The 16,807-nt window shown below is 44.2% G+C and overlaps 1 protein-coding gene across 3 annotated transcripts in view; it reads right to left on the bottom strand.

The window, feature by feature from the left end:
* Positions 1–16,807, bottom strand: part of VAT1L (vesicle amine transport 1 like) — a 187,440-nt gene that overhangs the window by 108,412 nt on the left and 62,221 nt on the right. For all 3 annotated transcript variants that reach the window (XR_013412195.1, XM_028841289.2, XM_077986930.1), the window contains exon 4: positions 7,232–7,374. Coding sequence is in view for 2 of the 3 variants with exons in the window: in XM_028841289.2 (XP_028697122.1) it covers positions 7,232–7,374 (143 nt within the window). In the remaining variant the exon portion in view is untranslated. The remainder of the gene's footprint in view (positions 1–7,231; positions 7,375–16,807) is intronic.

Genomic DNA, 16,807 nt, shown 5'->3' with positions numbered 1-16,807 from the left:
GTAGGCTTCTTGGTAAGTGTTTACTATTAGTAGTTCCCATATGTACTTAGCAATACTACCTCCAGGAATCCCTTCTAGATCCCTTTGTCCCTATTCTCTCCAGGTAATTAGACTCTTATTAATTTCCACCAGTTTTAAAATAAGCTCCTATTACGTGCCAGGCATCATGCTAGAAATGCAGGAGGTCGGTCTGATCTCTGCCTTTTCTGAGCTTATACCCCTTGGCTTCACCTATGACTGGAATCTGCAAGATTCAAGTCATTTGAACAATTAGCTGCTCCCCCTCAATCAGGAGTTTGAATCTTTTCTCTGTGGGCTTTGTGCTCCTTTGGCTAGAGATTGTGCTTCATCTCAGTTCCCTAACTTCCAGAGCCAGCTCACGTCAGTCATTTGGAAAATGCTCGAAGTGGGTGGTTCTTTTTTAAAAATCATTGAGACTGGGTCTTGTTCTGTTGCCCAGGCTGCAGTGCAGTGGCATGATCATAGCTCACTGCAGCCTCAAACTCCTAGGCTCAAGAGATCCTCCTGTCTCAGCCTCCCAAGTAGCTGAGACTACAGATGTACACCACTACACCCAACGAATTGTTTTTCAGAGATGGGAGTCTCATTATGTTGCCCAGGTTCGTCTCAAACTCCTGGCTCCAAGTGATCCTCCAGCCTTGGCTTCTTAAAGTGCTGGGATTATAGGCATGAACTACCACACCCAGCCTAAGGGAGTGGCTTTGTACTCACTGGAGCTCCAGTCCCACTTTCCCAGGCCTGTTGTGCAGGCCCCCTGGAGTTCTCACTTTCACACTATATTTATCTTGTCTAAAGGAAGTCAAGCTTCCATTGCTCATTGTCTAATAACAACAAAAAGGAAAAGAAGTCTTGGTCTCATCTTGCAGTATTTTCCCTGGTCATAGTCATTCTGTCTTGTTCTCCTTCAAAATCACTATAGGCACTGCCTCTCCCTTCCCCTTTCTGCTACTCATTCTTCTGATTTTGGAGATCTCTTCTCTTACTCATCCTGTACATGGCAGCCAGATCAGTTTTTTTGTGGATTTGCCTTTCAAAACAGTGCTTAAGTGCTTCAAATCTGCAAGGAACTCTACATTTCTGACATAATGCAATGTTTACTCCATTTAAGAGCTTTCAAGAGCCTCATCAATCTAGCCCAGTTCTCCACCAGGGTCTGGAGATGTTTCATATTTTCATGACTTGAAGGGCAGGGGGGTGCTACTGGCATCTAATGGGTAGAGACCAGGAATGCTGCTCAACATCTACAATGCACAAGGCGGCGCCCCCCGACAGCAGAATGAGCCTGCCCCAAATGTCCACAGTGCTGAGGTTGGAAGCTCTGATCTAACCCCGTCCTACCATCTAAACACCTCACAAAACCACAAGCTTTAATACAGGCAATCTGGCTTCCTCCCTGGCTGAGGAGCAAGCCGCCCTCACTTCCTTTGTGAGAGTTTGTGTGGGTGCTAGAAAGATCACAAACTGTGAAACTACAGCCACCCGGGACTGAGTCCCGTCACACCTATTTGTGTGACATTTACTTAACCAGGCTTGCCTTGCCTCCCTCTGAAAAATAAGCACAGTGTTTACTTCATAAAATGTGAAAGACCCCAAAGAGAGCTCCCACGCGTTCTTCAGGCTTCCATTTAGGCATTGCTCACTTGTGCCCCCACACTGCTCTGTAATTCCCTATCAGCTGTCAACCCCATCGTCTTGCAGGGGGATTTGCTTGTTTTGCTCACCACTGTATTTTCATAGTCTGTTTGTAGGCATCACTAATAGAGATGGTCCTCCATTTGCAATGGCCTCACTTTATATTTTTTCAACTTTGTGATGTACCCATACAACCGTTCAGTTTCTCACTTTCAGTCCAGTATTTCACAAGCATTAAGAACACTGAGTTGTGTATACCTGACTGCACACAACTAGAGGTTTGCAACACTTTAGTGTAATATAGGCTTTGTGTTAGATTATTTTGCCCAACTGTAGGCTAATGTAAATTTAGGGTAGGCTAAGCTAAGCTATGATATTCAGTAGGTTAGGTGTATTAAATACATTTTTGACTCATGGTATTTTAAACTTATGATGAGTTTACAAGGATGTAACGCCATTGTAAGTTGAGAAGCATCTGTACAGGAATAAATGAAAAAACAAAAGGTCTGAAATAATAATATGTACCCATTTCCCACCCAATGAAGTTTTAAAATGTTGTGTATTGTGGGTTTTCTTTTTTTTCTTTCTTTCTTTTTTTTTTTTTCCTTTTAAGATAGTCTCACTCTGTCGCCCAGGCTGGAGTGCAGTGTCATAATCTTGGCTCACTGCAGCCTCCACCTCCTGGGTTCAAGCAATTCTCCTGCCTCAGTCACTTGAGTAGCTGGGATTACAGGCATGCACCACCATACCTGGCTAAGTTTTGTATTTTTAGTAGAGACGGGGTTTCACCATGTTGGCCAGGATGGTCTTGAACTGCTGACCTCAAGTGATCTTCCTGCCTCGGCCTCCCTAAAGTCCTGGATTTACAGGCATGAGCCACTTAAGCCCGGCCTGAAATATATTTTTGACTCATGATATTGTAAGCTTCTGATGGGTTTACAGGGATGTAACTCCATTGTAAATCGAGAAGCATCTCTACATGAATGAATGGATGAATGAATGAACAAATGGTCTGAAATAATGCTGTGTACCCATTTCTACCCAACGAAGTTTTAAAATGTTGTTTGATTTTTTTTAAAGGCAGGTTTTTTCAATAGCTTTGAGATATAATAGACATACAATAAACTGTACATATTTAAAGTGTACAGTTTGATGAGAGATGAAATATGTTCACAACTGTGAAACCCTCACCACCGTCCATGTAATGAACATATCCTTCACACCCAAAAGTTGCCTTGAGTCCTCTTGTAAACCAAGAGGAGTTTTGCAGAATAGAAAGCTGATAGAATCACACATCTCCAAGGCCAAATCTAGTCCTACCTCTCAATTTCCTTATCTGTAAAATGAGGAATGTTCACCTAGCAGGGTTGTCTCAAGTGCACATAAAATGGTCTAATTGAACTCGTAGCAGGACGGCAGGAGATCAACAAAGCGTGGCTATTATTATCTGCCCTGTTCTGTCTGAGATTCCCTTGTGTGGATTCTCTCACGCTTCCCTCCACCTACTGAAATCGATCGCAACCTTCAAGTGCACCTGAGAGGCTGTCCATCTTGACATGCTCTCTCTGATCTTTCTCCTTTCCTTATTTCTAACGCCCTTGCAGTTAGGTACACACAACTCAAGGTTTCTAACGCTTTGGCTTGGTTTCACTCATAATCATCTCTCTCCTCCTAAAGAGAGAGAAAGTAACTGATGTAAAGGTTAGGTCTGTATCATAACTATGTTTTTTTTTCTATTCCCTTTACAACACCTGCCTCAAGGCTGAGAATGTGTTCAAAGGAGGCTTCCCAATTCACCTGCTTATAAAAGAGTTTTCATCTCCAGAAATTTTATCTTTTTATTTTTTTCTGCTTCATTGTACACATAATAGTGTAACAATATCTGTGATCAAAAAATAAAGAAAAATCACTCTGCATTCCACTCCTATTGCATGTTGGCAGTTGGATATTTTCCCTTTCCTTTCATTTTAGGTCTACATGCACTGAGAATTTGCACAAAGCTGTGATCACAGAGTAGACGGAATTTGGCATTCTGCTTTTTTCACTCAATGTGCTACCATGGGCATCTTTTTCATTTTGTGGCTATCTTCATAATTATCATTTTTTAAGGGACTGCACAATACTCAAGTATGTGGGTGTAGCATAATCGACTGAAATGTTTCCCTTCTGTTGATTGTGGAGGCTGGTTCTGAATTTTCACTGTTGCAGACAATGCTGTAATTCACTCTGTCAACATGTGCTGAGCACTTACAATGAAGCAGAAGCAGTGTTTGGCTCTGTAACAGGCAGCCTTGTACCTGTAGCTTTGCTCTTCTTATTTCCTGAGTGTAGGTTTGCTGGGATGGAGGGTCATGTAAACGTATTTGTAACTTCCTGGGCAGTCTGAGTGTAATCCCAAGGTCTCTATTTAAAAACACAATGAATTGTGGGAAGTCACCTTTGAAGGAAGGTGAGGGTGAGGTGGGTCTCAAATGCCTTCTGTTCCTCTGACATTAGCAGACACCAGTGATTTGGGGGCTAAGAGAGTAGATCTAGGGCAGTGGGAAGATGAGAGGATGGGAAGGATGCGGAGGAAATGGGGCAGGCAGGAGTTCCCTGGTTACGGGCTATTAGTTTTTCAGAAGAGATGCCATCTCCCTTCTCTTCCCACTCCCCACATCCTGCCAGCTGCACTGGTCTCCTTTCAGGTTCATAAGTTCAGCAAGCTTTTCCCGATGTGGGACCCTAGCCCATGGCATCCCTGCTAGTCAGAAATGCTCTTCCTTTGGCCAACTTCTCACGCCTCAACTCTCAGCCAAAATCCCACTCTATGATTGACAGTGTTTCTGATTTCTCCATCAGTAAGTATTTGCAAGCACCTTGCATTTCACTACCAGAGCACATGTCGAAAATGTGAATCAGTTATTTCTCTTTATGGTTTTATTTTTTGTCCTTGCTTCTTCCATTAAGACTACATTCCACAGGGACGGTGATTCTCAAGGTGGTATTGCTGGATCTCTGGCCCTGGCACAGTCTCCAGGCCATCACAGACACAAAGCACAGATGTATTAAGCAATTGTATGCATGCATACATGAAAGAATGCTTGCAAAAATATCACGTAAGGAAGTCAAAGAAAAAATGACTGAAGGGACAATGATAGTTCATTTTCCAGACCACAGCTTAAGAGACTTGAGTTAAAGATAAGAAGAACTGACCAGGCGTGGTGGCTCACGCCTGTAATCCCAGCACTTTGGAAGGCCGAGGCGGGCGGATCATGAGGTCAGGAGATGGAGACCATCCTGGCTAACACAGTGAAACCCCATCTCTGCTAAAAATACAAAAAATTAGCCAGGCATGGTGGCGGGCGCCTGTAGTCCCAGCTATTCGGGAGGCTGAGGCAGGAGAATGGTGTGAACCCGGGAGGCAGAGCTTGCAGTGAGCGGAGACTGCACCACTGCACTCCAGCTTGGGCGACACAGCAAGGCTCTGTCTCAAAAGAAAAAAAAAACCTACCTGAGAGCTATGGAACTGGGCAAATGGATGTCCTCAGAATTAGCCTGCAGCCTCTAGACATCTGAGAAACAGAGGGTCAATTTCTAATATCTAGCTTTAAGCTTTCCTTTCACATCCTGCTGGAACTATTGGGACAACCTTAAATTGTATGCAATGCTCTGCATTCAAAATTTAAAAATAAACCTGAAAACTCAGACCATCAGAACCCCCCCTTTTTAAGAAACTTCCCAAGTTTCACCAAATCTGTTCTAAAACTATCACCTCAAATAACTAGCTCTCCCATCCACTTGTCCTTCAGTTTTCCCAGCTTAATCTGTGATTTGAAGAAAATTGTTTCCTTTTTCAGACAGGCTTTTGCTGTCTGTCACCCATGCTGGAGTGCAGTGGCATGATAGCTCACTGCAACCTCTACCCCCAGGATCAAGCAATCCACCCACCTCAGCCTTCTGAGTAGCTTGAGACTACAGGCATGCATCACCATGCTCAGCTAAGTTTTGTATTTTTGGAGGGGGGTGCAGGTAGAGATGGGGCTTCACCATGTTGGCCAGGCTGGTCTCAAACTCCTGGGCTCAAGTGATCTGCCCTCCTTGACCTCCCAAAGTGCTGGGATTATAGGCATGAGCCACTGTGCCCAGCCTTGTTTCTTTATTATGATTCTATCTGGACTACGTAATACCTTTGTATGTAGCAATTTTGTGTTGGAAAATGAGAATGCCGAAACAATGGCTCTGGCCCAAATCTGAATCCTCTCAGGAGCTGTGAGTGGCATGGACCCTGAGAACAAGCCTGGAGCCCAGAGCAACAGCCAGAGTGAGACACACAAAATCATCTGAAACCATGATGGCAGCTGGGTCTCCATCTGATTCTCTGTGTTGACACACATGTGGTCATGATCAATAACTTCAGAATCACAGGTTATAAACCACCATTCCCCCAGGTGACTGCAACAACCAGCACATGATCTTGCAGTCCCAGCCTCCCTCCTCCCATCCATCCCCTCGGCACCACCAGTGATTGTTCAAAACTCAAGTCAATCATAGCTCCACTTCAGTTCGTCAGTGGCTCTTGGTCACACCCAGGTTGGAGTCCACATTTGCTAGATTGGTGTACGTGGTCTTTATGTGTATCTGATACCTGTCTCCTTGCTCAGCCTCACCTCATGCCCCTCCTTCCCTGTCCCCCCAGGTGTCCCTGTGCCAATACGTATAATTAGATGAGATAACAAGACATCCCTGGACTTGCACCCCAGTAAGCCTTCTTGTAGTTGTCCCCGCCTCTGAGGCTCTTGAGTTCCTCAGTATGTATGCACAAGACTTTCCTTTCCCAGAGCAGCAGCCCCCTCCCTGCCCCTTTCTTCCTATGGGTAATTCTGGCTCATGCTTCACTCTTCAGAGAGGTGCTATCTGTACAGGAAAATCACGGGCTCCAAAGTTGAAATGCCTGGCTTGACTCCAGGCTCCACCCTTTACTGCCAGTGCCAGGCCTTTCTGGGTGCACACAATGACAAGGTTTCTCAATTTGCTTTCAGTAAGGCGTAGCCAATGACCTGAGCAGTAGTGCTAGACTATGAGAAGGGTGTGTGTTCTTTCTGGGACTGACCCAAAAAACCTCCTCTTCATGACCCTTTGGTGCTCTCTGCCCATCTGTTGGCTAGAAGCTAAGGACCTTAAGACCCAAGACAACAGTGGAACCTTAAGATGAAAAGAGCCTGGGTCTCTGAATGCTCTTACAGAAGATCATCTACCAAATATCCACCTTAAGTTGTCATGTGAATGAATGAGAAATAAACTTCTATGCATTAAGATGGTCAAATAGGAGCTAGCGTAACTTTAATACATTAGCTTTGCAAGTTACTTAGTCAATCCGTTCCTTGGTGATAATGGGGTTAAGGGGATTAAATGAACTAATGCATTTGAAGTATTTGGCTCAGAGCTAATAGTACTAAGCTCCCAATATATGTTTGTTATATATTACTATTATTATTATTATTATTATTATTATGATCCCTCCTTTAAATAAGTGCTACTGCTCTTTGAGAGCACAGCAAGGGCCAGCCTGGTGCTTTTTCAAAAGCAAACATCTTACCTTTTAACTTCTTGCACATAGTCTGCATTTCTGTCAAAGAGGTGGGTCACAGAGTCTTTGATTGCTTCATGCTTGAAAGTAGAGGCTGTTCCAAAGACAGTCACATTGGGGACAGTGGAACACAGCTGAGCCACAGCTTGACCCTGGAAGGAAAAGACAATAGCTATGTCACACATAGGAGCCACCAGTTCATAGCCAATCTTGCTGGGTGTAGAGCAGGATTTCTCCATTGGCACTATTGATTTTTTTTTTTTCTTAAGCAATGGAGTCTCACTCTGTCACTCAGGCTGGAATGGAGTGTGCAATGGTGTGATCTCAGCTCACTGCAACCTCTGTCTCCCGGGTTCTAGCCATTCTCCTGCCTCAGCCTCCCAAGTAGCTGGGACTACAGGCACATGCTGCCACACCCAGCTAATTTTTTGTATTTTTCTTAGAGATGGGGTTTCACCGTGTTGCCCAGGCTGGTCTCAAACTCCTGAGCTCAGGCAATCCACCCTCCTCAGCCTCCCAAACCTCAGCCTCTAAAACCAAGTGTTGTCTATTTCTGGTGTTCCATCTGCCATTTTAAGGAGGAAAACTATTCTACCAGAGTCATCTGTGATGTTAATTTCTGCCTATCATCTTATTTTCATGTCTTCATGCTGGCGGACTAAATCAGGTTGGCAGGTCAATTTATGGAAACGTTATCTTATCACCCATTGCAATTAAAGGAAATGTTGAGAGAATCATAGAATGTCAGAGTTGGAAGATCATCCAATTACCCCCTCCCCATGACTGCTCTATAGATAAAGGAAAAGACATTCAGAAAGGTTAAGGTTACCCATTTTTTCAGAGGCAAATCTGCGATTCCAAGTAAGGTGTCCTGGTTTCCAGTTATTGCCATTTTCCATTGTGTTATGCTGTCTACTTATTTTGACATTTTAAGCTAAGCAGGCTCTCAAGTTCATACCTAAAATAGACATGCTGCTGGCACATCCCCTTGGAGGTCAACATTTCAGAATATGGGCATGAACCTGAGACTCTGGACAGGCTATAGTTTTCTGTCCAAAGAATAGCATTGATATTTGTTTAATTCTCCTGCCTTCTAGATTTTATAAAACAAAGAGAGGACTATGTTTTCTAGGGAGTGTAAATATCAGCTACCAATGCAGCAATTCTCTAAAATTTGCTGGCCTCAGATATGTCACAGTTACAGCTCCATATGGACATGGCTTGCAATGATAACCTTCTTAGTACTAGGACAGGAAATTACAATTAGTTCCAGTATTCCTGTATTCCCTTCTGCCCTCTGTCCTTAGGTAAATAGGACATACATTCATTCAACTATTTTTCAGATTTCTATTCTGTACTGCTTGCACTGTGCTATGGATGCCAGAGTGTCCAAAGTGATTGGCATGTGTAAATCTCCAGTCCCAAGCTGCCCACTGAGTCCTGGACTTGCATCTCTATCGTTTTGGCATTTGTCTCCACCTGGCTGTCCCAAAAGCAACACATCACACTCAACTGATCCAAACCTAACTCGTGCCCATCTCTGAATGAACTCATTCAGAGATGAGTCAGTTTCCTAGTGCTGCTGTAACAAAGTTCTACAGACCCAGTGGCTTAAACATCAGAAATTCCTTTTCTCACAGTTCTGGAGGCACAAAGTCTAAAATCAAGGTATTGGCAGCGTTGGCTCCTTCTGAGGGCTGTGAGCGAAAGATCTATTCCAGGGCTTTCTCCTTGGCTTGTAGATGTGCCTCTTGTCCCTGCGTCTCTCCTCTCCGTCTTCCCTGTGCCTCTTCTCCCTGCGTCTCTCCACTCCGTCTTCCCTGTGCCTCTTATCCCTGCGTCTCTCCACTCCGTCTTCCCTCTATGACGCTCTGTGTCTGAATTTCCCCTTCTCATAAGGACACCAGCCATATTGGATGAGGGCCCACTCCAATGACCTCAGTGTAACTTATTTGCCTTTGTAAAGACCCTATCTCCAAATAAAGTGACGTTCTGAGGTGCTGGGGGTTAGGGCTTCAACATAAGAATTTGGAGTGGTGGCGGTGGGATGCAATTTAACCGATAACACTCCTCTTACTGTGTTTCCTGCTTCAGTGGATGGACTGCACCATTCCCCAGCGCTAAAGCCAGGAATCTGGGCCGCATCCTGGCCTCCTCTTCCTCCCTCACCCCCACGTCCCTATATTCAGCAACTGCATTATCTCTTTGTCCTCGACAGCTCGTATGACTGTCTCTTAGTCTGGGTGGTCACGCTTCTCACCCTGGACTATGACAACACTCCTCCACGTGACCTGGCTGTTTCCAAAAGTCCTTCTGTGGTCAGAGTGACATTTCTCAAATACAACACTGAACATGTCACTATTTATTTTGGACTTCCCAATGTCCATCACAGCTTTCAGAATACAATGCACACCACCTAGTTTATCACACAAGGCTGGCCCCTATTATCTGACCCAGGCTTCCTCATTCACTTATTTCCTCCACTTTTCCAATCTCTACTCCCTAACACACACGGAACTTCAGCCACCACGACTAGCGTTTGCCACGACCATGGCATTATGCAGCCCTCAACCCTGGCATTCTCAGAATGACCTTTCATCTTACTTTTGTTTGTTATTAGAGACAGGGTCTCACTCTGTCACCCAGGTTGCAGTGTAGTGACTCAATCATGGCTCACTGCAACCTTAAACTCCTGGGCTTAAGTGATCGCCCCACGTCAGCCTCCCCAGTAGCTGGGACTACAGGTACATGCCACCACACCCAAATAGGTTTTTTTTTTTTTTGGAGACAGAGTTTCACTCTTGTTGCCCAGGCTGGAGTGCAGCGGTGCGATCTCGGCTCACCACAACCTCTGCCTCCTGGGTTCAAGCAATTCTCCTGCTTCAGACTCCTGAGTAGCTAGGATTACAGGCATGCGCCACCACGCCGGGCTAATTTTGTATTTTTAGTAGAGACAGGGTTTCTCCATGTTGGTCAGGCTGGTCTCAAACTCCCGACCTCAGGTGATTTGCCTGCCTCGGCCTCCCAAAGTGCTGGGATTACAGGTGCGAGCCACTGCACCCAGCCTTTAAATTTTTTTTTTTTTTTGTAAAGATGGGGTCTCACTATGTTACCCAGGCTGGTCTAGAATTCCTGGCCTCAAGTGATCCACCTATCTTGGTTTCCCAAAGCACTAGGATTACAGGCATGAGCCATTGTGCCCAACCTCACCTTAGTTTACTGAGGAAGAAGCTGAGGTTTATAGAGGGTACGTGCCTGCTCCAACACCACTAGAGTAACAGTTTGATCTGCTTCACTCCTGGCTGCCACACGTACCAGCTGAGCAACGTATTGGCACCTCTGTTCACTCATCTAAAATATTTGTATAGCAATAGTCTACACAGTCTAGGTTTACTGTGAGATTCTGTGTTAAAATGTATCCAAGTGCCTAGAACAATCAATGCTCAATACATACTTGCTATCACTACTCCTAAGTCCTCTCTGACTATTTTTCTTGGTCTTACTATATTCGCAGTAGCAGCATATCCATTATCCTGCCATCAGATCCTGCAATGACTATGCTATTTTAGCATCAATGCCAGTTTCCCCACAAGCTTTCCTCCTTCTTATTATGCCCTCCCTTCCTCTTTTTTCTTCCAATCAGAGCCATTCCCACTCAGTCATGTCCATCCCCAGGAATCCTTTCCAGCATGCCAGATAGAGTCAGTTGCCCTCTTTTGTGCCCCTGTTGACTTGTGGTTCCTTTCTCCCAAAGCGTGGCTACCACGGCCTCTGTGGCTTCTGCCTGCCCCATCTGTGAGCTCTGTGGGGGCAGGGACTGTGTCTCCACTGGCCCTCTGCCTCTGTGCCCAGGGCAGAGCCTGACACACAGCAAATGTCTGGTAAAACTTGGTGGACAGATGCATGGGAAACTGGAGGAGTTGAGTGTATGGGGGCAGCCCTTCCCAATCGTTTTGCAGCCTTCATGTCCTTTAGTGTTGTAGAGTTGGACTAAAGCGTAGATTTAATTACCCTATGCAGGTTCTGACTCAAGCAGAACTTCGCTATTTCTGTTTTAAAGAAAAACATGCACATGGTAAAAAAAAAAAAAAAAAGATAATATAGGTATTCCAGATCACTTATGTACTTATAACATATAATATGTAATAAATAATAAATATATAATATAATTACTTAAAACTAGAATAGTGTACAATTTATATGTAGCCATGATGTGTATATGTATAATATATACCATCTAATAATATAGAAATAGAATTACTAATAACACAATTAAAATTAGTATGCTATATAAGTATTATGCATAATATATAATAATCTATACTATTACCTAAAGATTAATGGATGGAAAACATAAATTCATCACATGTTTACTTGCAGCCTTTCTGTTCTCCATCACCTGTCTTAGGCAATGAGAGGCCCTGACAACATCTTCACTAAATGTTAAATAACGCTCCGCATTCTGTATTTAAGCGGAAAAGTGCCTTCCCACACATTTATAGAAAATCCGTGTCCTCCCTTCCCCAACTCCTGAGGTGAATGCAGGATCAGCAGCTCATTTATCCTCTTTTCTCCTACGTGCCTAGCAAATAGCATGGACTCAATAAACATTTGTGGAAGACAGAATGAACTTTCAATAAAAAGGACCTTGCAATTTACCTCCAGAACCAGAACATAAAATGAACAAGACAATCCATTCTCCCCGTCGCCGGCAGTAAATGATGATTTGCATGCACTTGTTTTTAATGGATTTTCCTTCCTTCTTTCGAACGTAAGAATTCTGCACCACATCTGCCCTTCTCTTCCCTATGTCTAACAATAGAGCATTAATAGCAGCTGCGGCTTCTTTTGTCCCACCATGGGGCAGATACTGTACTAAAGTGCTTCGTTAAATCCTTAAACCACCTTTAGTGTAAGTATTTTTGTCTTCTTTTCATATCTAAACATGGGGACTCAGAGAGAAAAAGAAAGTTGGCCAAGGTTACCTGGCTTGTGAATGATAAAGCTGGGAATCAAATCCAGGTATCCCTGACTTCAAGGCCACTCTGCTATTAATCTTCTTATCTGTGCAGCTAAGCCCTCGAGTTGCCATCTTAGAGACAACTGCGGGTCTTTGCCATCAATTGCTCTTCGGATGACTTTGTCTCAGGTTCATATGGGCGAAGAGATTTTCAACCAGATGTTAATCAACTCAATCCTTATTGCAGAGCTGCTGGAGTCTCCTTAAGCAGAGCACAGGCAGCAGGGAATCCAGGGACTGTGGTAACAAGGGAGCTGATTTGGGTCCCTGAAACATGACCCTGATCAACAGACTAGCCATTTAAAGCAAGATCATATTCCAGCAAAGCTAAGCATGTAAATGAATGATTAGAGGACTGAATCCATCTCTTTAAAGGCTTCCTACACTGCCTGGTACATATTAAGCACTGAGTAAGTAGCAGTTTTTAGCTATAACAGTTTTGGGACTGGGATGGGGCCCAGCTGAAATTCTTTTTACCCACTAAGTGGGAACGTAGGCTAGATCATCCTACCAGTGCACTGAGATTCAGGATTTAGCATCAGAAACTCGACTGAGTAAGGACAGAGAATGGATGGCTTAGGAAAGTCTCTGTAATGTAAATACCGTCTACTCCTCCAGCCTTGTTTCTCACCATATTCCAGAACTCTACCTTGACCACAGGGAAAAACAATCAGTTCTTCCTAAGTGCCACCCCCTCTTTCACTGCAGGATCTTTGCACATACAGTCCCCACTGCTTGGAATCCTCTTTCCTGTCTTTTCTCCCAGTTTATTCCTTGTATGCTTTGAATCTCAGCCTCTCTGTTACTTCATTGAGTCATTCATTCCATCACTACAGTGCCTTTTTTTTTTTTTTTTTTTTTTAATGGAGTCTTGTTTTGTTGTCCAGGCTGGAGTGCAATGGCACAATCTCAGCTCACTGCAACCTCTGCTTCCCCGGTTCAAGTGATTCTCCTGCCTCAGCCTCCTGAGTAGCTAGGATTACAGGCGACTGCCACCATGCCCGGCTAATTTTTGTGTTTTCAGTAGAGATGGGGTTTCACCGTGTTAGCCAGGATGGTCTCAATCTCTTGACCTCGTGATCTGCCTGCCTCGGCTTCCCAAAGTGCTGGGATTACAGGAGTGACTACAGTCCTATTTAATGAGCATCTCTACTGGATCAAATATTATCAGAGGTGCCAGAAATATAAACAAGTTATTTATATATATGGTCCCTGTCTTGGAACTTGCATTATAATGAAGATGACAGATATTAATAAAATAAATAAACCAGTAAAAGTACAATTATACACCTAAACCATGAGAATGAGAGCACCAATTTCACTGAACCACTAGCAAAAGACCACATTGGTGTGCTATGTTTTTGCACATATGTAGACAATGAGGGGCATGCATTAAAGTGGAGTGTGTGGGCATGTCAGGGGAGATAGATAAGGAAAAGGAAAGGACTCACCTGTGGTCAAGTTTCTCAAATGGGTTGTGTGACTAGGGGCAAACTCGTCATCTCTCTGTGCCTTGGTTTCCCTTTTTCTTTTTTTGAGATGAAGTCTCACTCTGTCGCCTAGGCTGGAGTGCAGTGGCATGATCTCAGCTCACTGCAACCTCTGCTTCCCGGGTTCAAGCGATTCTCCTGCCTCAGTCTCCTGAGTAGGTGGGACTACAGGCACACACCACCATGACCAGCTGATTTTTGTATTTTTATTAGAGACGGGGTTTCACCATATTGGCCAGGTTGGTCTCGAACTCCTGACTCGTGATCTGCAGGCGTGAGACACCACGCCCAGCCGGTTTCACATTTTTAAAATGGGAACTTGGACTTAATGATCTCTATGGTCTCTTCAGTTCTAAGATTTCTTGATCCCATTGACTAGTTATTTAGCTGGGCCAAAAGCAGTCTATTTGGAGAAATCTCCCAAAAAGTATGAAAGTTGAGTCACTATCTCAAGTTTGATGAAAATGGAACTTTCTATTACTAACTTGACCATTTTCAAGATCATCTTACAAACAGAATTTTGTATATCTCTTCTAAAAGTTGTTTTCACTAAACAGCTCATGAAAACCACAGATCATTAATGTAGTCAAAGAATGGAAATGAATGAGCAGAATGAACTTGTGAATGTTGGGAGAGGAGACCTGGAGGAGATGGTGAGGTAAGATTTTCTTCTTCCAAAGATTGTCAGTTTATTTTTGCATCTTCATCAACGCATGGAGGTACTTAGATGAGCAAAAATAACTGAAAATTATCACAAAATCAAGTCCATTGGATGCATGAGCCATACTTACGTTTTTCTTACAACAATACAAGCTCCCATATTGAGGTTTAGATACAGCGTCAGAAACATTTTTTTCAGATCACGCTGTCATTTGTCTGCTCAACAATTCAGGGACTCAATTGTTGTAAGAAGAAGAAATTCAAACCCCACTGTGTGGGCTGATCCATGTGACCTGCCACTGAAGGCAGCAAAGACTATTCTATGTTCTCACCAACAATGCTTCAAGCGTCAGTCAGTTTTTCTTTTTCTTTGTTTGTCACTGCAAAGCTGTTGACCTACACGTGACATGTGCTGTGACACACAGGTACTGAGAATTTCAATGGCAGGAAGTTACAGGGGTGCACGGCTGAGATAGGAGAGAGGGAAGAAAAATTGAAAAGAGTGGGACAGCCATTTTTCAATAGATCAAAATATAAGTATGGACAATTTTTTTTTTTTTTTTTTTGAGACAGTCTCGCTCTCTTGCCCAGGCTGGAGTGCAGTGGTGCGATCTTGGCTCACTGCAACCTCCACCTTCCGGGTTCACGTGATTTTCCTGCCTCAGCCGCTTGAGCAGCTGGGACTACAGGCGCATGCCACCGTGCCTGGCTACTTTTTGTATTTTTAGTAAAGACGGGGTTTCACCTTGCTGGCCAGGCTGGTCTCGAAATCCTGACCTCGTGATCCGCCCTCCTTGGCCTCCCAAAGTGCTAGGATTACAGGTGTGAGTCATGGCGCCCGGTCTAATTGTTTTTAATCCCCAAAAGAAGTAGACATATTCTTTGGGAAGACTTGGTGGACGGTGTCTTATTTTTTTCTCTTTTATTCATTGTACGGATCCGTGCTTCTCAGTGTGTGGTGCCAGAGCCGGCAGCCTCAACATCACATGGGGACTTGCTGTAATGCAGATTCCCAGGCTCCACCCCAGATGTATGGAATCAGAAACTCCCAGGATGGGACCCTGCAGCCTGAGTTTGGACAGGCCCTCTAGGGGATTCTGCTGCAGCTCAAGCTGAGAACCACTGACGTAAATCATTACGGTAAATCATTGGCACATTCCCTGTGATTTAGAGGAGAAAGGTCCCATGATGCTCAGAATATCTGACAATCAGATATTTTATTTAAAAGCTGGATGCAGCCTGACTATTCGTATATAATTACACATTCCCTGGAGAATCCTAACGTGCTGACGGTGCTAAGATGCACTGCTCTATAAAGGCATCCTTCTTCTAATGTGCTCAATTACGGCATTGTAACAATCCACTTCCTCTTTTCCTAGTTGAGGCTGACATCAGAGTCTATGGGTTTAGCGTGTGGGATCCTGTAGATCAGGGCGTGACCATCACAGTCTTCTGTGATCAGAGAAGCAGGAAGAGAAAATCAGCCCTCATCCCCATTAGCAGGGTCTGAGGCTTTTGATGCTTGGCCACGGTGCACCGGGTTTTCCTAGCCTGTCACAGCTCTGCTCCAGCAAGTGACTGCAAAGATGACAATGTAAACCTTTTCCTCTGGTTAGACTGCTCTCAGCTCATTGCAAAGGTACTGGATTAAGAAGCAAGTGAGGCAAAGTGGTGAAGCATATAGGTTGATTCATTCAACTCCAGCTGCACAGAGCTTACTGTGTACCTGGCAGGGCTCAACATACCCTATAAATAGCTCATTCGATCCTCATCATAACCTTCATGAGGTAGGTACTAATTCATCCTCATTTCCTAGATAGAAGAACTGAAGCACAGGGAAGTTAGATAACAGCCTAAAGTCACAAAGCAATACCAGGGAGAAGATCCGAATCCAAGTAGTCTGGCTCCAGCTTCCACAGTTTAACCACTGCCCTATGCGACAGGACAGTTGTGGGTCTGCAGGCTAAAAGGAGAGAAGGAAGGGGAACCACCTCTTCCTGGTAAGTTACATTTTGTCAAGCACTATGCTGGGTACTTTACACACATCCCATTCTATCCAGCCAACATCATATTGCCATCTGGAAGAAAGGCTCAGAAAGAGCAAGGGGATTTACTCAGAGTAATCTTGCCAGGATCGTTGGAAACCGAGGCTCAGAAAGTCTAAGTACGAGCAACTGCAAGTGATGAGGTTTAAATGCAAGCCTCCTTATTGCTGAGCCCAAGTTCTTTGTGCTTTGTTACCAACATCTAAGGCAATGAAACAGAAAATGTAATGATGCAGAGGTTGCGTACCGAGGTAAACCTTCTGGCTCTCATACCTGAGTCAGTCCAGGGCTCTCATTACCTGGTTGATCTCGGGCAAGGTGAGCCTAGCTGAGTCTCAGATTCCTCCTCTTTAGATGGAGGATGATAATG

Source organism: Macaca mulatta, chromosome 20 (assembly GCF_049350105.2).
Source record: "Macaca mulatta isolate MMU2019108-1 chromosome 20, T2T-MMU8v2.0, whole genome shotgun sequence".
NCBI lineage: Eukaryota > Metazoa > Chordata > Mammalia > Primates > Cercopithecidae > Macaca > Macaca mulatta.
This window is presented reverse-complemented; position numbering and strand designations above follow the sequence as displayed.